Raw genomic sequence first — 25,768 nt, forward strand, 5'->3', positions numbered from 1 at the left:
GGCTGCAACGCACCAAGAAATGCAGCAATGTGCCCCCAAAGAAAGGAAAAAAGAAGACTGCTAGCTAGTAAACATAGATGAAAACAATTCTGGATTTAAAATGATAAAAGTAATAACCAAGGTTGAGTTTGTTGGAATGAAGTAAAGAGGAAGTCCAGAACCATCCAATATTTGATGTCCTCAAGGCAGTTTAGAACAGTTAGAAGTTAGAACAGTTTTGGGTATTTCGCATAAGAGATTGTGTATTTGTTTTTCTCACTGGTTTGAAGTGGGTGGGGCTCAGCTGGAAAAAAGCTGATGTCATGTCATGTACTTCCATGGACCAATCACGATTTAGAAACAATTAAATCAAAATGTGATGACGGTTGTGGGGTTGTTGCTTATGTTGACAGGCCACTGTCAATCAAATCTGATCAAACCACACCCACACCGTCCTGAATAAGCAGGCTAGCTGGATGTTAAACCCTTAATAATAAATAATAATAAATAAATAAATGTTTTTTAACTTTGACTGTTTATTATTTGGGCATGTTTATTTGATGTTTTAGAGAAATTCTTGAAATTTTCAGGGGCTTTAAGGAGAGATTAAATTAAAAGTCAAAAACATACTAAAGGAAAGAGACACTGTATTTTTGAATAATATGGCCAAATGGGGCAAATGACTGGAGAAGAGGATTGGACTGACAGTCGAGCCTTAGGGTAGCCTGAAGGATATGGAAGATGAGGATGAACAAGAATTCCCAGTGGAACCGTGAAGTTTTATATTGGATAAATGTGAGGAAAATCAGTCCACAGCAGAACCAGAGAGACACTTGTTCTTTAGCTGACGGATCGGAATAATGTGGTCTGCACTGTCAAAGGTTACAGTTAGACCTAAGAACAAGAGGACGCCAAGAGAAGATCATTTGTCCAATTTAACAAGGATGGATTCTGTTCTGTGGAAAAACTGGAGACAGATATGATTCTTTTTCAAGAAGCAGTTGGACAAAACTACTTTCTCTAGCACCCTGGAAACAAAAGAGGGATATATCGACTGCACACAACTGCAAGTTGCAAGACTGTTTCTATTGTTAAAAATGTGTCACATTGGAGGACAACAGTGCGTCTACCACCGCAGAGTACACACTGTCAGCTATAATCATAACACATGCTCACTGGGAGGAGGTGCCTCACATTTAAGCCTGGAAGAAAGAGAGAGTGGCAAAGGACAAACTATTCCTAATACTATTATGCAAGTGTTACACTTTGGTAAAAACTGAGATGCTTTGATGAAAGTGATGATATGATTATGCAGCTGCTTTAATGGCTGCGTATTGGACTACTGGAGCAGAGTGAGTCACCCTCACTGATAGGGAAAGGACAGATGGGGGAATACAGTTAGAGGATAGTGTTGTGGTGTATGTGCACGTGTGTGTGTGTGTGTGTGTGTGTGTGTGTGTGTGTGTGTGTGTGTGTGTGTGTGTGTGTGTGTGTGTGTCTGTGTGTGTGTTAGGGGTAGAGAGGGTTTCTGCTGTGGAGGTCATGTAATTTTAAAAGGTGAACATACAAAAAAAAACCTGAAATCTTACACATGGTGTGTTTTTTGTCCCTCTGCTGTTTCTCCCATGTTAAGAGACTATTGGACGTCAGTGAGGAGGGTGAAATGTCAGAGACTGTAATCGGATACAGACACACAAACCCTGTAGGCTACTTTATACTGTTTGTTTAATGTACAGTAAGTGTACGTTTCAGTGCCCTTGAGACAACCAAGTTAAATATGTTATATGTTCCAAACCCGGAAATGAAGAATATTTAGAAAACCCGGAAACAGAAGCCAACACCTTTATCTAGTGTCATCACATGTTTGGTTTACTATTCCTACTACTGAGGTTTATTTGTAGCTGTTGTTAGCGTGGGCATCCTGGAGTAACTGTTAATGAGCTTACCTAACCTCACGCAACAGACCACAGGCTGCTCCCGTGTGCTTTCCTTAAACAGCTCCTTATATAAGATGCCATCCAGGGGTCAGAGGTCAGAGCAACCGGGATTAGCAAAGAAGAGCTAGACAGAGCAAAACACATGGATGGAGAGCTGTTAGCTGGGGGATACTGACAAATTACTGTTACTATTTGGTTCTGCATGTCAGATACATGGGGATAAATAAAAACTGTGAATTGGCCACTGTCCAGGGTGTGCCCTGCCTAAGGCCAAGTCACTGGGATACAGTACCCGCGATAACAAATAGAAAATGGATGGATGGATGGATGGATAAAACAGTAAAAAGCACTTAAAATGAAGCAAAAAAAGTCTCAACTTGTGTCTACAGACAACTTCCAGGTGGATGAGGCTATATTCTACTCTTACATATGTAAACCAAGCTGTAATCTATTCATATTGATTACATTCAGTACAATGATAAAAACTATGCATGATATGATGGCCTTCACTGCAGGAAATGGTGACAGGATTACTATGCAGTGTAAATCCTTTCACTCTGTGTGGCTCAATATCGCCACCTACTGAAGGAAGTTACTGAAAGCTTACATGAGCTCTATTTTTCTAGCAGTCGCTCCAAAATAATCACTTGTCCTCATCATCATTATCATCATATTAGGCAGAAACTGAATTTTATAGCTAGTGCTTCACCCAGAAACAAACTCCACACTGGCAGAGATCATATTGATAAAGTGGAGAGCAGGTTGCCAAGTGATATATTTAATTCATTCATTAATTTCACTTAATTTAGATTAAAATGTCAAAAGAAATTGTAGTAATATCAGGAAATATCTATTCAGTGGGTGGGAGCCATTTTTCTTGCTACTGTTTTTGCCTTTTTGCTGACTCCCTTAATATAATATTGCAATTCTGGCAGACATCCATATCATTATATCTCAATGGGTTCAGCATAGGTTCCTTGTCACAACTGGCCCTGTTCTTCAAAACTAAACCAGGCTAACATGCTGTTATCAGGTTAAAATAATTATAATTAAATAAAGATAATAAATAATAATAATTAATAATTAATAATAATTATTATTATTTCATAAATTATATTTTATATTCTCATCCAGCTAATTTGGTTCTCCGAAAGCAGTTTTTGGGGTTGATTTGTTAATCATGGATACATTTATCTTGAATAAAGCTCCTATTTTGAAATAAAGGCAAAATGAGTAGAGAGTTGAAACCATGATCATCATTCGTATGACTGAGTGCTGATCATGTGATTGCAGGTACATGAGGTGTTGGGCCAGCATGCACTGAGGAAATAGATTTATGGCCATAAGACTCATTTTATGTTTGTTCTACATTGTGCTCCACAATGTTTAAGGGTTCCCAATAGACGTCCAAGAGATTTTTAAGTGATAATCTTAAACCTGCTATACTAAAATCTCTTAAAAGCAGCTTTAATTGATTATTTAATTAACAGTGTGCAGCATCGTGACTTATGCAGTTAATCATTTATTTTAAAGTTTTAGTGTTCAAATGACAAAATGATGATAAAATTCCCATTTTAATGTCAAATTAAATGCCATATGTTGGCTTCATTGGTCTTTTAATAGTCAGAATCTTTTAGTCGAGTTTATTTCTTTTTGCTCATAGTATCTCAAACTAAATTTGGTTTGGTTCCTTTTTGTTTACTGTTTACTTCATCATATGTCATATGTGTAGCATACCTTTAAGACAAGTTAAGCACAAATCCACATGCACACCACATCTTCCTTCAGCATTATCACCGATCACATTAACACATCATGTCTACCTCTTCGGTATCTCTGCAACAGAGACTGTTTGTGTCCTTGTTGTCCATGTGTGATCATTGTTGTCCGTCCTGAGACTGACAGAGTGACAGCATCACTGTAGGTCATGGTGGTGCTGTCGACCATGGTGAGCTGACGTAACCTTGCCACCGCTCTGTCTCCTGCCCGGAGCTTTTTTCACCAGAGGACAGGAGGCTTGGTCCGCCTTGACAGAAGATAGTTAATTACTCACCAACTCAGAATCCACTTGCATGTAACAAAGGCAAGAGGCACCTTTTGATGATTTCTAGAGAGAAAAAGAAATATAAAAACATTAAACAACTGGTACAGAGTAGTATATTACTCTGATACAACTAATATATATATATAAATATTGAAGCTTTTATGAATCTCTCTCTAGATTGTTGTGTATGGGAAGGTACTGTTTGAGTCATCAGTTACGCCTATGACCACATACATTACTCATATCAGTTATCATATGATATCATTTTAATTGTGTCACTAAACCACTTGGTTTATCCAGTAGAATATTTTCATGTACTTCATTCCTTTACTCTGTGCTCTAATACTCATCCAGCCTCCTCAAATCCAGCAAAGTCAACCACACCATAGTTTGACAAATATATAAACAAGCTGTTCTTAATTATTCTGTGTTCTGACAAATTAGAACTCAACAGGTTGGTCCATTTAGAAGTAAAAGACATCAATATTGCTCTTGTGAATTTCATAGTTAGGCGTATGTATATTTAGTATGGCAAAGAGATGTTTTGTGTGTCTGCTTTGCTAGCTTTGGAAGTGTGAGCTGATTTAAAGCCACAGAATTGTCAGCAAAGCATTCTTCTGCTACTGCAAAGACAGCCAAAGCCATCCTGAACTCTTTGTGTACCCCCCAGCAGGAGGATCAGCTGAAGGAAGTCTGATATGCTGTAGTCAAAGTGCTTCCCAAACAGCAAGGGTCCACTGATATTAGCAGCTGCTTTGTGAATACATTGTGCAGGTAACATGGCCCTGTTGAAAAGAGAAATACAAGCAGAAATCAAATCAATTCTAAAGAGAAATCCTTTCACTGTTTCAATTCAACGTACGACAGAGAAGTATTTCAAGTGACAGAGAATTTTCTGAATCAGTAAAAGTGAGATTAAGTGTGAAAGACAAATTAAATATTATCAGCCAACAAGGCAAGTGTGATTACTATAAATTCATTTATAATATTAGCTTTACTGAGGACATTTCAATGCTGCTTCACATCATGCTCAAGATTTCTTTCATCTCCCCCAATCATATCAAGTTGGCAAAGAGGAAACTGCCTCTGCCTCCTCCATTTTTTACCAAGTGCTTATGAAGCTGCCTTTAAAAACAAGACTAAACACTGATTACAGATCAGCCATTCTTAATGACCACTCTAAAACAATTAATGTTATGTTATTCATATACAAACTCTGAGACTGGAAAAGAAAGTTACACATGTCACTATTGCCTCTAAAGAAGTCATTAAGCAGCAGTGACACGTGTTGATCTAAAAATCTAACCTCCTTCGCCAACATGTATCTTGACTCAGTGAACTCTGAAAATGTGCTCAATGTGTCAGGATACATGTTGGCCAGCTAAAGACAATCCAACATGGGGGGACAAGGAGCTACCTAGATACACCACGCCATTCTCTACATTCTAATCTGATATCAAGCACAGCCACACAAATTACAATAAGCCATTGCTTTACTAAACTCAAACTGATAGATGCTATCTTACTGAATAATCTAAGCAATATGGTGCCTGCAAGCTGTCTTTGTCTGGTCAGATTCTCAGCGACATAAAACAAATGAAATGGTGTTTCAAATAATATCTTACATGTTGTGACAGACATCATAAATTTAATATTTAGTGGAATATAAGTCAGTGTAATAACCACAAAACACTTTCCCCTGGTGGGCCAGTGCAGATGATCCAAGTCTATTTTCTCCCATGTATCTCTCATTCTCCTCTTTATACATAAAAAAGGGAATATAAACACATCAGTCTTCTCCTATTGCTGTCTAATTGCTTGAACTGGGCACGGAGAAATCAAGTTAAATGGACTGATTTGAAAGTAATTGAGTTCCAACAACCTGTAAAAACCTCTAAACAAACGCACATAAAGTCAAAAAGTGAGGAAAAAGATCCCAGATAAACTTAGTTTGCCTGATAAAAGATAAATGTGTTTTGCCAAACAAAAGCCCTCTGTGCTGAAAAATCTTCCCCTCCAGCACCTGTTTTTTATGGAGCAGATAACAAAGAGACATTAAGTGTTCATGGAAGCTGTGCACTGGTGTTATGACCGTCTCTTAAAGTCACAGACTCGTGGATGTCAGCTGAGCCAGTCGGCAACACAAAGAACCACTGAAACATCACATCGCTCCTGTGACTTTCGTAAAAATAATCCAAAAGATATACTGGGAATCAATAGACAATGTTTTACACTGCACTTGAGCATAGATGTGAACATTTTGACTGGGAATGTCACAGTATTCATGGAGAACGGAGTCACAAATATGACTATGTAACAGTAAGAGCTTCTTTTTTGCTTTCTGCCACTAGATGGCACAACAGCACTATCAACACACACAGCACACGTTAAAAGTATCCAGTCAGCTCAGAGTAGATTAATGATAAACACAAAGCACTTGCATCTGTTCTACATTTTCTTACCACTAACGAAGATTTGGCTGAACGTCATGTGATAATGAAAACTACAGTCAATACAGTAATAGTGTTTGTCTGAGCACTGTGATCTGATCAGAGAGGTGTGATGGATGATGTTAAATTTCATGACAAACTAAACATGCCACTGAAAGGTGTGTCGGCTTCGCAGACGGCGACGGTATTGTGGATCAGGAGGTGGCAGTGTTATACACCGGTGAATTAAGCAATTGTCTCTGGGCAGAAAAGGCTGAACACTGAGAAATGTGGTGAGGGGAAAAAAAAGGAGCAAAGAGGATGATGTAATCCTTTAAAGGAACATTCACAAAAAAATAAAATATGGTAACAATAGATACAAGGCGGTAGCAGAGCTGAAATGACCACGACGCATACAAATGTCTGAATGAACGATTATTTTCATTATCGATTCAAATGTCAGAAAATAGTTAAAAATGCCCTTCACAATTCCCCAGAGCCCAAAGTGACGTCTTTATATTGCTTGTTTTGTCTGACCTGCAGTTCAATTTACAATTGATATGAAACAGAGAAAAGCAGGAAATCCTCACATTTGAGAAGCTGGAACCAGCTAGCTTTTGGTATTTTTGCTTGATATATGACTTAAACGATTGCTCGAGTATCAAAATAGTTGCTGATTAATTTAATGTTAATTGACTTAATCCAAGTATAGTCTCTTTGAGTATAGAGAGTATTCTTTCAGCTCTTTAATAATGTGTGGTCATAGGTGTGTGTGTGTGTGTGCGTGTGTGTGTGTGTGTGTGTGTGTGTGTGTCTGTACATGCTGAAGTATGTATCTATGACTGCAATAAGGGAAAAATGTAGCCGCAAGCAGGAATGTGATGGGGATTTAAGTCAATTAAGGGAAACAAGTTAACTATAAATAAATCTTAATATTCAGAAAAAGACAGATGGTCATGGAGTTATGTGGCATCGGTCTTAACTTTAGTGGCTCATGGCTTTTATAATCATTGTAGGATATAGCTAGATATAGTTGGACACATACTTTTACCAGCTTTGTTAAATGGACAAAAGCTGTGTGAGTCATTGCCTCATCTAAGGTGAATCTGCTTGAATATTGTTATAGACATCATATTTAATGAAGACCTTCATAGAATTGTTAAATGCTCATGAGTCAGCCAATGGTGAGTCTTCCATATAAAATTGGTAAAACTGATGATTGGGTTGGATGATGATGGCTGGATGTTCTCCAGGTTTTATGTGAAGGTGACACTTGATGTTTATGTTTTTTTGATCATGTTTCATGAAGTCTGTGTGTGTTCGATGTTTCACCTGTCTAAAGACAAATTTCCCCTATGGGACAGTAAAATATAAGTTGAGCTGAAGTTGATATTTGATGTACAATACATGAAACTAATGGATATCTATCAACCCCTCCTCTACCAATTTTGTGTAAAAGTCAAATTCCTGAATTTCATTAAAGCCTATGGAGCAGTTACTAAAAATATATATTTGAGTTTTACGGCAGTACCTGTGGGTAAATTTGGATATATTTTCACCAGGAACGTTATTTCCCAAAAAATATGTGCCTAGTTTGGTGCAAATTGGCTGACAAACAAGATACCCTTAGGGCAAATACTTAGTATCACATTACATATATATATATATATATATATATATATATATATATAAAGTAGATTATGGGTGTGGTGCAACAGTTTTGGCTTTTAAAATGGGTAATATATTGCATTGTTTTAATAGACTTCAATTATAGAGCCTCATGCAGCCAGCTAAGAACATATTTTATGAGGTCCTTGTTTAATACTTGTAAAATAAATGTGCAAATTTCAAGTCTCTATTATTTCATGAACCTGATCAAATACATGGAGCAAAACATGTTGCACTGTGTAAAAGCTGAGGCCTAGGATCTGCCTTGTTTGCATATGACCTCAGCTCCAACGCCTTAGGCTAAACAGAAACACCATCCATTATGAGGAGTGGTTAACCAGCTCTCTCCCAAATTACAGTGACTCTGGGTTCCCATTTTACTGATTTAGCGGTTGTGTGGTTCCCCATCTCATGTTACTGACTGTTATAGTGAGATGTACTCACGCAGGCTATCCTCCCCTTGTAAAATTTCAGCAAGGCATTTGTTGGCCATTTAACAGGCACCAAGCAGGCACCAAGTTAAACACAATTAAAGATCCATGACAAGGCATTATTGGCTTACTCTACAAAAGCATATTTACCTTTTTAAAATCATACTGGAGCTTAATTATACTGATCTAAAATGACCAATGTTACACTGTTGCTTCACAAATGTAGCCCCAGGCTTCTCGGCTTAGATTTAACCACATCCTTCGACAAATGCAGGAGGAACATTTTACCACCCTGACCAAGAGGCAGTTGCACAAGGTTTTCAAGAGAGCTGGAACATTTCCTGAGCATGTATGACTGCAGTGACTGAACCACCATCCAGTCCCTGTTTAAAGCTGCTATAGCGACAGGTCATTGCGCTCGCTGCAGTATGATTGTGATTGGCAGCTGTGGAGAGGTATCCAGATAACACCATGGTTATAGAGTTGACCCTGCTTTTAACCTGCTGCCACACCTCCTGTCTTCACCACGCTCCCCCCACCCCCTCTGCCCAGTGCCCTGTGCTCCACTCCTCCAACCCAGCCTCCTCAGAGACATCTGCCCTTTTTTAATACTGATCTTTGACCTCTTGGGCTAAAGATAAGTTAACCTCTACTACCATGTCGTGGAGCTACCAACTCCACTGCGGTGTCTCGTAACGTTGTTATGTTAGCACACATGTGCAGTGTCTGCCTGAAGAAAACTAAGTAGAAATGTGTTTTTCCTTACTAAACAGTTTAGTTTAACAGTGAAATCACATGAGGAGTCAAGATTTGAAGTTTAAGAGAGAGGAACAAGCTTGGTCTGAAATGTGAATGGCTGCAATACTATATTTCCCTCTCGCTCCCACCCTCCTGCCAGCACTAGTCAAGGGATTTTCCTTCCCACCATCTCCGGCTAGAACACTATTTCCGGATTGTGTCGTTCATTTACTTAGTTCGCAGAGCACTCGGGAATGAGAGGCCATGGAAAACTGAGTGTGGCAATGTGGCTATAGCGGTAGAGAGGGAAAGGCAGAGAAAGGGAGAGTGTGTGTGTGTGTGTGTGTGTGTGTGTTTGTGAGTGTGAGAGATGGAGAGAGTGCAAGACAGAGCTGGAGAGAGCTGGATCGTCAGAGACAAGCCCAAGCAACGGCCTTTACCAAAATAGCACGAGCAAGAATCTCTGTGGGTAACATAAATTTGAGCATGATGAGTGTAATCAAACTGAGAAGGGTTATACATGCGACATAAACTGTCTTCATGACCATGTGATGTTGAGGATTCCTTTGTCACAACTGTGTGTTTGCCTCCCTGCCTGCCAGTCTGTTTGTTTATCTGGCTGTCTCTCCATCTCCCAAAACATCCTATTACACTACTACATCTCTGCAGTTAAAGCCCAGGCACAGGCTGTCAGTGACCTGTTTACCTTTTGACATTTCCAGTGTTGATAAAAGCTAACCCTCTCTGACAGGCGTAATTGCCAAAGAAAAGTAGTCATACAAGCTTAAGAAGCCTTTGACCTTTAAGCAGCGTGCGCTATCCTCGTTAGATGACCAAACTGGACTGAATCCTTCCTTTAAGCTCATCTTAGGCTTGACTCTAAGGGGCTTTACAGGAAGAGTGGGGCAACAAGAACTTTGAGCTGCCTAATATCCGACCAAATGTCATTATGATATTTTTAACTTAACCAGTTATGTTAACAGTGTAATTAATTAAGCTAATAAACACATTCATTAGCAGATGTTTTTACGTCAACATACTGTCTAATACTGTGGGTGCTTACATGAATGCTGAGTTCTAGCAATTTCACATTCGTACTTTCTCTTAATTTGAGGGGCATTCCACCAATTTTACACAAGAAGTTGAGTTTACCAGTCAAAAGGTGTACTTCTCCGCCTGTAAAAACAGTTGTATAATGTCTTCTGTGACTCTGGAGGAGCTTTTCCAAAGTTCAAACAAGACTAAGAGGCTGTTAGGCTGTACTTAGGCACATTGCTGCTTTGAGAGAATTCTAATGACTTTTCATATATCACCATCATCAGGTCAAAACTGTAATTTGTCAAATACTTCAAATGCATCAGCATGTTGGAATTGTGATTGTGAGCATGTTAGCATGCTAATATTAGCATTTAGCAAAAAGCAATGCTGGTATGCCTAATAAAAGTGCAATACTATATTGCTGGAGTACCCCTTTACTAACTTTTTTCAAAATCTTTTCACATCATTCACTCTATAGGGGGAAAATGTTGTGTTCACATCACTGAGTCTACATAGACACACACACAGATGTCACCACAACATCCTGGTGTCCCACATATGTACCACAGACCATTGTGGTGGGACATAAAAACACAAAGTAGGTTGTTAGAGAGAGTGAGAAAATTGGACTTTCTTAACCTACTTCCTCTAATGACTTTCTTCATTAAATTGTTCCAGACTCCAATAAAAGAAAGATACCTTCTTATTTTGTCTCCTTTCTCCTATGGTTCTCACCATTACAATTACATCCAGTTGTTAAACTACATCTCATCTAATGATATATATTATTCTGTTTATGGTTTGATTTTTGTTAGTGATTTGTCTGGGATGGTTGCTTGCTCTGATGTAGTTGAATATACTGTAGTGTTGTATAGTGTATATACCTGTAGTGTAGTATTGTATAAACCATTTGTCTTTTTTTCCTTACATTCAGACTTATTTGAATGACATTGTAGAACTAGTACGACCTGCTTTGGAAATGCTATATTTAACTATGGTCATGCCAATAAAGCTATTCTAAATTTGACTTTTATTCTGCAGAAGAAAAAAAAACAAAGCAGCCCCTGGCACCATTTTCTTGGGTCACCATGACAATTTCATCCTGTGCAGTCAGCAGTTTTACAGTACAGTCGTCTCACACGCAGAACCTCTTGCCCTGAGACTGACTGTGCGGTGAAAAGGCCACAGAGTGCAGGTATGAACTGGAATGATGACAGTAATTTGCGTTGAATGTTATGACTACAAATGTAATCAGTATTTTGGAACACACAGCATTGGTACAAGCTGTATTAATAATGTAAATTGGTGTGTGTGGGAGGGAGTGTGCCATAAATCATCCAGAGTGTATTCAGATTGTTGCAGAGAGCATTAGAGATTTCGGGGGAACAGAGCAGAGTGACTCTTGATAGTTTCAATCGCATTTATTCTGTTCTTTCATGTCAGAGAATGTTTTGTTCTCTGTAACACTTTTTTCTAAACTAAGTGAGCTATTTTGACTAGACCGGAGGAGAAAAAAAGGATCACGTACTGGAATCTGATAACCTTCATTTCATTTACAAGGTAATATAAATACTTTTCAGGAGTAGTCTAATACTATAAGCACAGAAAACCAGGACACAAAGTAAAGTCAAATAGATGATGACGTTCCTAACCTTTTGGAACACACATCCCAACCTATGGCCTTAAAGCACCGGGGTAAATCCCAATGCATGATGCAGATAATGAGTTTACTTGCTCCCCTCATAGCTCAAGGTTGTCTCATTTACACAGGTCACCGATGCTGCTATTGTTTGTGCAGGAGTTGTGTAATCCTAGATTCTTTTGTGCTATTCCCTTATTGTTATGGCTCCTCACCGAGTGCTTAACACATGCTGAAATAACTTCCTTAAGACCTATGTAAGCAAATACCACTTAAAGTATTTGTATGCCCGTACATGAGCGTGCACGCGCATGTGTATGGGCAAAAAAGGAAGGGGGCTACTTGCGTGCAGGACAGGGGTGGTTTGTTTTGTCAGCAAAATGTCAATCTGTCTTTGCAAGGTTATCCCACATGATATCCTTAAATACACAGGGCTTGGTTGTCCATCTGGTTGGCAGTTGAGAGCTGCCACCCCCATTAACACCCACCACCGCTAACCCAGGTCTGGAGATCTTGCCTTTCTACCTCCCACTGAGAGGATATGAAAAGGCCGACAAAGCTTTCCATTCTCTTCTTTTACTGTCAGATTTTTGGATCTGTGTAATCCTCAAATGGCTGCAACACGTGTACAGTGGTTTGGTTGCTCCCTAACAACTAACTTGACAACTAAACAATGCAATGGTTCTTACTGAAAAGGGACACTCAGAAGAATTTTGCACGTCCAGAAAAGATCCGGACTCTCCTATGTGCACACACACACACACACACTTACTCACACAGCCAGGCAACCACCCATCATCCCCTAAAAAGTCCAGAAAGCCAGATCCGTCCCCAGTCCAAACTGCCTTGGGCTCCCCTAAGCTATTCAGCGTGCAAATGAAAGATGTGTCTTGGAACAGCGCAAGCCTCTAGGCAGAGCAGAAACTAGCCTCGCGCACAGATATACACAGCAGCCCTCTGGACAAGTTTGGCACCCACACCAGCAACTGTGGGCCAAAACTCATGTTGCGTGCTAACTCTCTCCCTCCCCCATCCCCTCATGCTATCCCGCTCTGCAATTATATGCTATGCTCCCACCCAAACATGCAAGAATAGGCCTTCTCAGTCAACAGACAAACCGAGTCATTCTGTCCTGAAACCATGACATCATGACCATTTGACTTCAGCGTGAATTCAAGCTTAATTTAACTTTGTCAGGAAAAAAAAAAGTGGTGTGTGTTACACTGGCAGAGCACTGCAGTGGTGTGAACAGTAACTTTATGCAATTCCAGGAAGGCACAGCTAATTTATTCTCTAGAATATAAAACTCATGAGGAATATGTGACTCATGACAATCTCACACATCATGTATTTACTGTAAGAAGTGGTTCGACTGGGCTTGTGCATGTTCCGAATAGAGCAGGACATATTTTGACTTTCTATTTCAGCACAGATAACATAACAATATGTTGGATATGTTTAATTATGTTTTTACATAATATTCAATATAAAGTTTGTTTTAATGTTTTAATGTGGGTGTCCGACTGAGGCACTCAATTACAACAGTCACACAAAATTAAATAATCATATAATTTAACTGTAACACAGCAAAAAACACAAAAATCCCAGATGATATCTTGACTTATGTCACAATGTGGACATTATGCTAACATATCTGTCAGCTTTAGTTTAGTATGTCAATGGCCTCCAGTTTCTGGACGTTTCATGGGGTTGCCTGAGAGGCATCTGTCAAACTCCTGACAGCTATTGTGTGAAGCGCACCTCATTTTCCAAATCTGCCTCGCAACAGAGTCTTCTCCTCTGTCCTTGCAGCTCTGGGAGGGGTTCTTAATAGTGTGTGAGCGCTTGCATGTGCGTGCATGTGCATGTATATATGACAGAACCGAACCAATGACAGGCACCTCAGCCCAGCCCAGCCCTCCCAACAAAGAGGGCTGGTGGGTTTCACTGCAGCCCCTCGCTCTCCCACACGCTCATAAATAACCATACAGAGTCTCTGCCCTGGCCAGGGGGAGAAAAAGGAGAGAAAAGAGCCATTTAGGCAGCTCCTCTCCTCTCATGCCTTCCAACTGACCTTTTCAAAGGGTCAATCAGTCCAACCACAACTCCGTACTCCAACTGCACCCCCCCTTCCCCCCCTCTCTCTCTTCTTGCTCTTGCTGACACAAACCTGAATCATCTCAACACTAGTGCTGTGGAGAGAAGGAGAGAGGAGAGCCACTTAGCAGGCTTGGGTCATTGTAAAGGAGCATTTAAAACGTAGAAGGCATAAAGCCTCACAAGCTCTCAGTGCCAGAGCATGTGAGATGGCAGCCGGGGTCAGAGGTGAAGGTCACAATATGGGAGGAGGGGAATAAATCCTGTAGCATGGATGACAATGGCTGCAATCCCCACTGACAATGATGCCATTGTGGGCTATGGGTTGCTTAGTGTGTCCTGGAGCTGTGCCTAATAGAGTTATAGTGCTGATGTGATGGCTCTGTAGCCGAGGAGAGTAGTGTCCTTTTATGTAAAGGGGGCAACTGCCGAGGAGCTTGAAAGAGGTCTCGGCTTCTCAATTTTGCTTTGCATGAGAGCCTGGGATTGTGTGTGCATGTGTGTGTGTGAGTGTGTGAGAGAGAGAAAGAGAGAGAGAGAGAGAGAGAGAGAGAGAGTGAGGTTACTAGCTTAAGTTCACTGACCTTCTAGCCATGAATCCTTTGCTCACTGACACACATGACACCTCTCTGTAAAGACTCATAGTTGAAGATGCAAGTTCTGCTGATTTCAATGTGCAGGTGGGCTGACTGAAATAATACAAGTATTTGTTTTTAGAACAAGTGGGAATTCCAGCATTTACCTATGACTAGTCCTGAAACGATACATTGATACAAGTCATTTATCATGCAAAAATACTGCTTTTTTAAAATCTATTTTATGTCATTAAAATTTGAATATCACTGGGTTTTGGACTGTTGATCGGAGAAAACAAGTAATGTAAAGATGCCACTTTGAGCTCTGGGAAACTGTGATGGGCATTTTTACATTTTTCTGAGATTTAAAACAAAACGATTTGTTTAAAACAATGACCAACAGTTTATTCGACTATGAAAATAATCCTTAGTTGAAGCCTTATAACCTACTTTGATCCATACCTAATGATACAAGGGCTGAAAAACTGACAGCATCTCTTCACGGTCAGGCCTTTATTTGGCACACTACTTAAGCGGAGAGGTGGGGAAGGCCTCTGGAGAGACAGAGGCCGCCGATACCACAGGATCATCATCCTCGGCATAACTCAGACACTCAGCTGGTAAATGTTATGTGGTGGCATGCCACGAGTACCTCAGTTGTCACCTCTGTTAGTAAGATTAGGCTCTGGCAGAATGGAGTGACAGATGATCAGTGGTGGGTATAACCACCGGCTAATGCAGAGGACAGAGAAAGCGAGGAAGAGGGCTGGACTTGACAGACAGAGAGGCAGACAGACACTGGAGCGTTTGGAAAAACGGTATGTCAGTTTTGCTGATGTCTATAGTAACAGTAGCCTCCAATTTGACATTCCCTCCACCAAACATTGGTTTTCTGTTTTTTTCCTCTTTTTGGCTTCTCTTTGACCTCCTTAAAAGAACAAGCTATGTTTCCCAGGGCCCAGCTATTTGAAGCTCATAGTTTTGGTCATCCAAAGTTTTCTGTTCCAACTCAAGCCGTTCAGACACTGTCCCCACTTACATTTCCACAATGGCAGGGTCCTGGGGGCCAGACCATAGCCGCCCTACACGCTGCCCACAGTTGAGTTGCCTCTGGCAGGACTACTGCGTGCTTTGTGTGCTGGTTCTGGCCGCCGATCAGGGAAACCCCACAGTCTCTCCATGGTGAATGTCGAACGCCCTGCCAAGACCATTATGCATCCCTTCAATGGCCGTAAATAGCAGCACACTACAGTACAGAAGATTTGAGAGATGTGCAATTCACCCAGGGCTACAATGCAAGACCATGACACAGATACCGACATTGGTGAACTGAACTAATCCCTGACATGGTTTCTCTGTGTTGTGTCTTTGAGTCTTTTTCTGATTGACAACAAACAAAACAAACCCTGATAAAATGTGTCCTACATTGTTCTGCACAGGAAATATGAAAACAGTTGATGAATAATGTTCCTTGACACAGTTAGTGAACTAAGTCTACCATTACTCTAAAAAGCCAGGAGATTATTCCACTGATTCTACAAATACTGGTTCTTGTTAGTGTGGCTAAGTGAATGACAGCAGGAGGCCTAACATATAGACATTTAACACTCTTAAATATGGGGATTAAAGCTCTTTCCATAATTTCATGGTACAACACACTGAACCATACTAACTTAATAACCTCTAGGACAAAAAAAGCAATCCCGTTCACCATTCTCCTGAGCTCTTATATATTTGTATTTCTATTCCTGACACTGCTTTCTTGACCAGAGGAATGACCAAACTATAATGTCTCTAACATCTACTCTCCTTAATATTTGCTGCCTGTAACAGTCCATCTGTAGTCATTCTCAGTTGCTTGTCAGATCAGTGTCAAAAATTTAAATCTAACAGAATTAGAGTCTAACTGTTATCTACATTTAGCACAGAGAAACATCTGTCTATTAATTTAATACTCATGCAGTGTTTCCCAGCACTCCCAGAGTCCAGTGGCATATTGCGGTAGTGGATGTCAAGATGAGTCACATCAGCTAGTGGGCAGCTGGCAGGCTTGCCGTATCAGCCTATCCCGTTAATCTTACGATTAGCGTTCACTGATCCCATCAGGACTGCCTGGATCTGGGGTGCAAAGCCTAAAGGTTTATCCTGCAAGTCGGCCCTCCCTCACCCCGGCCACTACACGCACACAACACAAATGGGGCACACATGCAAATACGCAGCACATCCCAAAATATTTCGGCTTTTTCTAATACTGATCATAGAGGCAACATATCCCAAACACAAAGCCCAGAGACTGGAGCTCATCGTGCCTATGTGTCACTGTCCCCCACTGACGTGTCTGGAGCCCCGATGCGGTTGTGTCTCAAGACGATGGTGGTAGTGAAATGTGTCACAGAGGTCAGACCCCAGATGTTAAAGGGGCAAATTTTGTGGTCTTCTTACACCAGGGGGAGGGAGGACAGGGGAGGGGGGGTGGGCAGCAGCCAAGTGACATGCCATGACAGGCTTCCAGTCTTCTTAAAGTAGGAACGCATGTAAAGCACACCAGTAAATACTCATACACTGCACCCACAAATACACACATACACACTTGAGCACATTCACCCAATGTGTGCACACACCCACACAATTACATACCTGTCAAATGGTGGATCTAATGTCTAAATAAACCTGCCAACATCCCACGACTGCCATTTGACAAGTTAAAGAGCATTTACATTGCCTACAACATACAAATGATGATTTTTTTCCCTCCAAAAATGTTAATAAACTCTGTTTATGTTTGTCTGAAATACCCGTGCGCACACACACACACATGTGAGAGTGTTTTCATGTGCGTCTGTGAGTGCATAATATGCTCCATCGTGGCAGTTAGTTTAAGATGTTTCATGGGAACTGACTGAACACAGGAAAGAATCGTCTTACTGATGGGAAAAATGAATGCTGAAGGCATTTTGCTCCCTGACTCTCTGTCCTTGGGTCAAAAGGGGACCGGCCATAAACGCCTGGACACCAACAGAGACAGACCTCTGACCATACACGCCTTGTTTCACTCTCCATGCAGCCACTAATGTCAGCTGGTGGAAGAGGCACTGGCTGTTTAAATTTATAGCACAATGTCATTCTGTACACAATGCATGTATTCATCCAACATGAACACATAAGGAGATAGTAATCCTGATACTTTGGCCATTTTTAGCATATGAAGATAGAAAGAGCAGAATGTCTCATCATGAAATAATCAAGTCTTTCTGCCCTACATCCATTTTCAAGCCAACCACTGGTGTGTACAGGTAGTAACACACCTGCTATTATCACGTCTTCAACAGTTCGATCTCAGAGTAACAATAATAATGAGTGGCGGCAGTCAAGATGTCATTTTTGCTGCTGAACGTGTTTGACAAGCTCAACGAGAATATAATACACACTTGCTAACTCGTCAGGCTACTCTGTCACCTCTCAGACAAAAGGGTTTAAACCTGGTGCTCTCTGGATACCAAATTGCTGAGGACAGTTTAATTGTCATAAAACCTATAGCATGATGTCATTCTATTGCAACCTATTCACTCACCAGTAAATTAGGGCAGACCTAAAGTGGCAGAAAATGCTTTAATTCCTAGTTGTTTAAAGTATTAAAACATAGAAGGTATAAGTTAGATCATGGTCTTATTTAATCAGCTAGTTAATATACTAGGTTTTTCTTTTCCATTCATGCCCTGAAAGGAATTTTTCAGCTGTTACAGTGCAGCTTGAGGAGAGTTGAATGAAACGGTCTGGAATGTACCATTACAGTTTAGAGGTTACTATTGTGCGCGCACACTAAGTATCTGCAAGTGGAATTCAGCAAAGAAAATATTATTTTGCCGATTATACTTCAAAATGTTTGTTTTTATTTAACCATGTAATATAAACTTGACTGGGTGTGTTTTACGTGACAATGAACCCTGCAAGAAAAAGAAATCCCCTACTGTAGCAGCAGGTTGGACCGTGCCAAGATGATGTTGCGAACAGCCCTTTAAAGTCGCTCCACTTCCGAGATGAACTAAAGTAGAGCTCCGCCGGATGGCGAGAAGGCATGAACTGACAATCTCTCTCTCTCTCTCTCTTAAAAAAACCCCAGTTAGACAGGCTATGTTGAGACAATACATTTGGACTTTGGGATGTTTTATGGACTCGGAATCTAAGGAGTTTCCCTTTTGTCCACATCTATGTAGGACGTGGCGTCTGCGACTAGCCTAAATTAGGTTCATTTGCGGCAAAAGAAACGTGCATGGTTTTTTTCAATTACGCGCAAAGACAACAAGAGCAACCTGGACTACTCTTTTGGAACAGGAATGGTTTATCCTTCCGAAGGTGTATTCTACATCGAAATGGATCAAGTACCACCAGGTAAGTTAGGGTTAAAGGCAGCCATTGTCTGATCTGCGGGGGGTCGGAGAACGTTTTATTCTGTTTTCTGTTGTCTTATTTTGCTGGCATCATCTTGTGTTATGTCTGTAATAAAGCTGATATCTGACAAATGTTGAGCAGGTGTTAGTAAAACGTTATAATGGCCAGGTCCTCAGTGCTGCGCTCCCCCAGTGGCATTGCCCAGGCATGCATAGCGCAATTCACTTGCCAATTACGTAATACCTTTCGGTGGACCAGGCGCAGTGGCTTGCCTCTTTTCTTTTGTCCCAGCACATAATAAACTTGGACAGATATGCACGGCGGTTTTGCATTTCTTCCTAAACCAAAAGATTTACTAAAAGGTGTATGACAGTGTAAAGAGTGCATCTGGAAGGGAATATAGTTGAGGGTGCGTTAATGAGCGCCGCATGAAACGACCGCTTTGTTCTCCTCTGCAGCCAGCCGTGGTTAATTTGTGTGCTAGCTCTGAAAGTAGGCTAGAGGCAAGCAAACTAGACAGCTCGTCTCATGACTAACGTTAAACTCCGGCAACTCACCAACAGTTCATTTTTTATTTACATTTGTCATTTGACCTCCGCGCTGTTACATTGTCTTAACAGTGTATAACACTTGTACTTCAGTCCTGTCATGTCTTATTCTAAATAACTACCTAGCTTAATTTATTTGACTTCAGCTAATTAAAGTGGCATCATAATGTTAGCTCCCATACATTATATTTTGTAAGACTATTAACTACAGTTGATAAAATACAATTAAGTGTGACACACCATAAGAACAATAAGGTTTGTATTGTAGGAATGTTTTAGTGACAATTCCTGTGTTTGGTTGTTAAGACTTAACTTTTAACTTATGTGTTTTCTGGATTGGACACAGAGCAAAACCAGGCTACAGCAGAACTGAATTGATATTTCTAATTATTCCATACTTACATTACGTAGCTCTTGTCTGTACTGGTATGCGCATGTGGGTTTTGGAAGCCAGTAGAGTTTCTTGGCAGGAGACAGAAAGGGGAAGGTGTGCAGATTTAATTTTGCTGAGTTCACGAGCCGCAGCTTTTCGTTTTGTGCCTGCCACTGTGCTGCTGCACCTGCCTTTTGTTTATTTTAAGGTCAGAAAAAGAGGAGAGCGGATGGTGGGAGAAACCCACATTTTCTCCTCTCAGAGGGTGCTCTTGTATTCTCCCCAACTGCCTCATGAAAGGCACTTTTGTCCTGCAGTGAAATATATCGCCCTTCACCTCCTCTTGATGCGGTTTGCCCTCCTTTTTCATTTTTAGGAAAACGCTTAATGTTTCGGCCAGACTCACAGATTTCATTCCTTTAAGGTTGACGGAAAACTTAAGAGGATCTGTAAGCTTGCAATCATTATAAAATGGGAGGGGTGGTCCAGGAGGCTCAAAATATAACTTATTTATTTTATGCCTTTCACGCAGTTCAGGACAGTGCAAAAGGCTAGTGCAAACTTTAGAAGTTGTACTTTAATCTACTTTGCAAGAGTTGCAGACAATTGAAAGACTAATTCTTTCTGGAATAATACAAGAAAACACGTTTCACAGTTGTTGACTGATAGTGCTCAGAAATGAGGACTAACTGCCACATTTCCTTTTTTAGTGCTGACCACACTTGGTCTTGGTAATGATTTGGTGAGTGATATCTCTTGGAAACATGCCTGGGCTTGTCCTCAGATCTTGACAGGCTCCATCAAGCAAGGGTGTGACATAGTGTGTGTGTTGGGGGGGGGGTTATATACATTGAGAACACTCATAATATTCAAGGAGTCATGTTTACAGTAGGCTACTTAACTTTTTCTCACTACAGATCAATGCTTTCCAATTTCTGATAGATCTCTTTCTAAGAAACCGTTGTCCTGATCCTTTGCATTTCATTTTCTTATCTCTCTTTCTCTTTTGCTTGCAGCTCTCCCTCCCAGGTCAACAAAGCCCGTGTCCTCCACCATGAACAACAACTGCCTTTTGCCACCTGCGTGTTCGCTACAGGACGCTGAATGGTATTGGGGAGACATAGCCAGGTAAAGCACTTTAACAGTCCTGTATCAAACATGCCATCGTTCTTACAAACACTCGGGTCTGCTGAGTATGTGTTGTTTGACTGTTTAACGTACTGGTATGTTAGATCCGTTAACTGTTAACTGATTTTCCCTCAGGGAGGAGGTAAACGAGATGCTCCGAGACACACCTGATGGCTCCTTTCTGGTGCGTGACGCATCCACAAAGCTGCAAGGAGACTTCACGCTGACGTTAAGGTAAGCAGAGGAAAAAGAGAACGTAATTGTTTCCAATCACAACACTTCCACAAACATCATCAACAGGGTTTACATTTTATTTTACGTTAATAATCAGATTTTGTGCTTTGCTGTTTCACTTTCTCAGGAAAGACGGGCACAATAAGCTGATCAAGATTTACCACCGTGACGGGAAGTATGGCTTCTCAGATCCCCTCACATTCACTTCAGTGGTGGAGCTCATTTGGCACTATCAGCACCATCCGTTGGTGGAATACAACGCCACACTGGACCTAATGCTCACCCATCCTGTGTCCCGCTTCCAGCAGGTTAGTGAGCACCATTATTTATTGTTTTGGATAAAAATGTCGGTAAAGACGTCTGGCACGGCAAAAATATATGGCAAGTTATGATAGAGATTTTTGTTAAATACGGAGGAGGGTTATGAATTGTACACATTTATGTGTAATTTTTGACTTCAGGTGAAAGAGGACAGTGTTGATGTCGCTGGAAGAAAGCTCAAGGAGGTTCACAGTCAGTATCAAGAGAAGACAAAGGAGTTTGATCGTCTTTATGAAGCTTTCACTAAGACCTCACAGGTAAAAACAAACATATTAAATGAACTCTGATGGTCTCTAGTGTCTGTGCTAAGACCAAAACATCAGTACTTTTCTAAACAGTAGAATTTATATTTATCAGTCTCCTGAGTCTTATTGAATGTCTTCTTTGTGATGCAGGAGATCCAGATGAAGCGAACAGCTATTGAGGCCTTTAATGAGACAATGCTGATCTTTGAGGAGCAGTGTCGTGAACAGGAGCGTTACGGAGAGGAGTTTGAGAGGAACAATCAGTCCGAGGGAGCCGACAAAGATCTGGAGAGGTACTTCATTACATCACGGTCCAGAAAATGTCCCCAAATGTAGTTTAATTTGGGTGCATGTAGCCCACGTTTATTGAACTCTATTCAGACCTGTGACCTTTCCTTCCCCTCGTTAGCTTTCTGATAAATTATGAGAAGCTGAAGTGTCGCCTTGGGGAGATCTACGACAGCAAAATCCATCTGGAGGAAGACTTGAGAACGCAGGTGGAGGACTACAGAGAGACGGACAGGAAGATGAACAGCTTGCGGCCTGACCTCATCCAGCTACGCAACATCAGAGACCAGTACCTCAAGTAAGTAGCATCAGAATATTGTATAATGTAAATAACATTTCTGTAGCTGCTCTGTAAAGTAGAATTATTTTATGTTAAAATTATAGCTTTCTTTACACCTTTCCTTGCAGCTGGCTCAATCACAAAGGCGTACGGCAGAAACGCATAAATGACTGGCTGGGGACGCAGAGTGACAGCCTTGATGAGTAAGTTTCAACAAATTCTTTCTGAAAACAATATTTAAGAGTGCAACTTATAACTTGTAAATGAAATACAGAATTGTTACAGAGGTGTTACAATACGACTCTCGTTTTTTCAGCACATATGTGTTGAAGGGAGACGAGAAGAATTTGCCACATCAGGATGAGAAGAGTTGGTTTGTTGGTGAACTGAGCCGGACGCAGGCCGAGGAGATGCTTCAAGGTAAAGCTCCTGGAACATTCCTCATCCGTGAGAGCAGCAAACAGGGATGCTACGCCTGCTCTGTTGTGTGAGTATAACATTTTGGAAAGCAATATCTGGAAAATTGATCAATTTTGAGATGAACATTACGCATAGTGTAGTTGTGTGACACTCATCGATGTGATTTTTTTTTTCTTGATTTATTACAGTGTGAATGAAGAAGTGAAGCATTGTATGGTCTACAGCACACCACATGGATACGGCTTTGCTGAGCCCTACGACATCCACTGCTCACTGAAAGACCTTGTCCTGCACTATCGCCTGCACTCCTTAGCGCAACACAATGACGCTCTGGATGTTCGGCTGTCACATCCAGTACACGCTAAAGCTGCAGCCACGCCTTCTCAACACGCAGAGGAACACAAACTCTTACAGACTCCAAAACACACAGTGGGGCTCCCGCCTGCCGCTCCAGAAATGTAATCCAACGGAAAAAGAGACAAAAGGACGTGTTTACTGTATCCTGCAAGAATGACTGCATAGAGGTGCATTGTGTAAAGTTTTGCACTACAGTGATTCCATCAGTTTTTGTGAATGGGATTTCACAGATTGAAGTGGGACCGGCCGGAACTTGAATGTCAGCTTGAACTTTGTTGTGTTTTTTTGTTTTTGGGTTTTTTTCAAAGAGACTGTTTAAGCTTTTTTTTTTTTTGTACTTCATTTATTGCCATTTCTTTAATGGACACCTTTTCGGTAGGGATGTTGACAACCAGAAAATTGCTCACTGACATCAGGTGCTGCAACTTTGTTTGACCTTTACAACCAGAGTTGATGTTGCTAGAGATGTCCATTTCCCTAGTTAAAATGTATTGAGTTTGGAAAATTTGACCAATAGGTCAGAAATATGTTAGTAGTAGTAAATAGTTAGTATGGAGTTATACTTGTTCCTCATTCCGGAGTGCGCGATTGCACATTTTGAGCACAGAGGGTGCTACATCTCATTTTATAAGAATGCTATAAGGTGGTTTATAGTAATTAGTCAATTAAGTCAGCTAGCTATATAAATATTAGACTCAACAGTTACAGGCACAGTTTAAGTTAAAGAAATTTCAATGAACTACATTAATTATGTAGTTTTTTAATTATAATACCTTAGCTGTGTATCTGGCAATCATCAAAGAAGCCAACTAGCTTAGTAATACTATTAGCAATCAGATTGGACACAAAACAGCCAAACAGAAATGACCTACTCCAGATTTCTGATTGGCTGGCATTGTGGCACACTGTAACACTCTTGTCAAGTTGAGCTAGTGCACAGACAAATCCGAGAGCTTGCAGAGCAGAGATGTTGAGAGCAAGAGAAACACTGAGCTAGTGTCCAAGGGTTTGCAAGTACACAGAGCAGGGACACTGAGCGGGGAAATGAGTAAAACTGTGTTAAAGAGGTCATCATTGTGCACTTAGGTGGATAATAGGAACCATGGTAATAAATGTATTGAGCACAAAATAGATTTTTGTCTGTTCAAATTAAATTATTCTTTGCGTGATAATAATTTGCAAAATCTTTGTAGAGGTGTGTTTGCAAAAAATCTTTTTCTGTGCTCAAAATGGCCCTTTGCACGCTCAGGAATGAGGCACAAATATAACTCCATAGGTTACTACTACGTAGTGCATTTGTGAGGGGAACAATGGTGCTGTAAACCGGCTGTTTCCGTCATATCGGTTTGGTGGACCAAACCATTTTGGGGTAAATGCCACGTGTGAATATGTGAAAAGTCGTGGTGCATCTTGACAATTTGCCCCTTTCTTAATAGACATTCATATACAGTGGATAATTATGTAGCATTAACATCCTGTAGAATACCATTGTACGAGCATACTCAATGTTAAACCCGTTGACCAAAGCACTTAATAGAGAGCAAAACTACATCCCTGTTAAGTCTGGTAATTGCATTTGGGCAAGGGCAATTTATGTACACCTGCTGATGTGCTGATCAAAACATAATCTGAAGTACTGTATGTTATATTCTGTTACTCAAAGAAGTATAAGCTTTTTGTATTCTATATATATTTTTTCTATAAACATGCCACAAGATGAAAGCTTGAAGAAAGTGCAATCCAACAGTATTTCTATTGTTGCAATGTATGACGATGATGATGGTGGTGAAGGTAATGCTGTTATGAGAGGTTGCCATTTGCCACAAAAATGCACTCTCTTTGGTGGTGTCGGTATGATGTGGCCTCCGATGTTTGTGTGAACTGCCAGAGGTCCGGAAGTATCCTGCCTCCATTACTTGAACTGTGGCATTGCTCGAGCTATGAATGTTTTTCATGACATGCCGCCTACATAGCTTAAAAGGAAAGGAATCCATGTTGAACTTGGCACATTTTTCAAGTTTGAGGACAATAGATACTCTGTACAGAGAAACTGTAAAATGTATTTCTGAGGTTGGTTTATGGAAGGAGGGTGATTAAGCCTCTTATGAAAATATAACACCATTGGGGACTCCTCGGGTGAAGCTAAGCAATGTGAGATCCTGACCTTTTTCTTGCTGAAAGACAATAAACTGATGAGGGTTTTGTCAATTTACGTAATCCGTTGCTTTATTTTTTTTTCACAGTCTTGCTGATGTGTCACTTTTTTATCATTTAAGGTAACCATGTAAAACGATTTTAGGGGCTGTTTTTTATTTTCATTTTTCCAAGTAATGTTAAATTTTGTATGACGGGTGGAAAACTGAGATAACTAGTTATCTAAAATTTACCATCTGTCTCTAGTGGAGCCATTGTCGCCTGATGAGCTTATCCTTGGGTCAGCAGAGATAGGAGGCAGCGAGGGCACTGGAGGACACACTGTAGACAGATGGAAGAGAAAGGAAGCATTAAAGACAATAGCAGGATATGTGCAGGCCCTTTCCCTACTCGGTCTGGCCGCTGTTGAGTCACTAGAAAACAATCTATCAAACCTACTTCACTATGAACATGCTG

General features: G+C 40.7%; 2 protein-coding genes across 2 annotated transcripts in view; one reads left to right on the forward strand and one right to left on the reverse strand.

Moving 5' to 3' along the window:
- LOC122887529 (SH3-containing GRB2-like protein 3-interacting protein 1) overlaps nt 1-20,884 on the reverse strand; it is a 43,491-nt gene extending 22,607 nt beyond the window's left edge. Inside the window, exons 1-3 of the mRNA XM_044220835.1 lie at nt 19,915-20,884; nt 3,740-4,023; nt 1,926-2,040 (exon numbers count right to left, since the gene is read on the reverse strand). The gene's annotated coding sequence lies outside the window, so the exon portion shown is untranslated. The remainder of the gene's footprint in view (nt 1-1,925; nt 2,041-3,739; nt 4,024-19,914) is intronic.
- Nucleotides 18,605-25,366, forward strand: LOC122887535 (phosphatidylinositol 3-kinase regulatory subunit gamma-like). Its single transcript, XM_044220846.1, has 10 exons — nt 18,605-18,964; nt 20,902-21,013; nt 21,149-21,247; nt 21,375-21,555; nt 21,709-21,825; nt 21,964-22,106; nt 22,223-22,399; nt 22,510-22,584; nt 22,698-22,868; nt 22,990-25,366. The coding sequence occupies exons 1-10, from the start codon at nt 18,910-18,912 to the stop codon at nt 23,261-23,263; spliced, it is 1,404 nt and encodes a 467-aa protein (XP_044076781.1). The 5' UTR covers nt 18,605-18,909; the 3' UTR covers nt 23,264-25,366.
- The last annotated feature ends 402 nt before the right edge of the window (nt 25,367-25,768 follow it).

The sequence above is a fragment of the Siniperca chuatsi genome, linkage group LG13 (genome assembly GCF_020085105.1).
Source record: "Siniperca chuatsi isolate FFG_IHB_CAS linkage group LG13, ASM2008510v1, whole genome shotgun sequence".
Classification (NCBI taxonomy): Eukaryota; Metazoa; Chordata; class Actinopteri; order Centrarchiformes; family Sinipercidae; genus Siniperca; species Siniperca chuatsi.

What these genes read in the sequence shown, in the direction of transcription:
- LOC122887535 (XM_044220846.1), top strand. Translation starts at nt 18,910, where the DNA reads ATGGTTTATCCTTCCGAAGGTGTATTCTACATCGAAATGGATCAAGTA. An exon ending in GACTTCACGCTGACGTTAAG is followed by an intron (nt 21,248 to 21,374) that starts GTAAGCAGAGGA and finishes TCACTTTCTCAG; the next exon opens with GAAAGACGGGCACAATAAGC. An exon ending in TGCTACGCCTGCTCTGTTGT is followed by an intron (nt 22,869 to 22,989) that starts GTGAGTATAACA and finishes GATTTATTACAG; the next exon opens with TGTGAATGAAGAAGTGAAGC.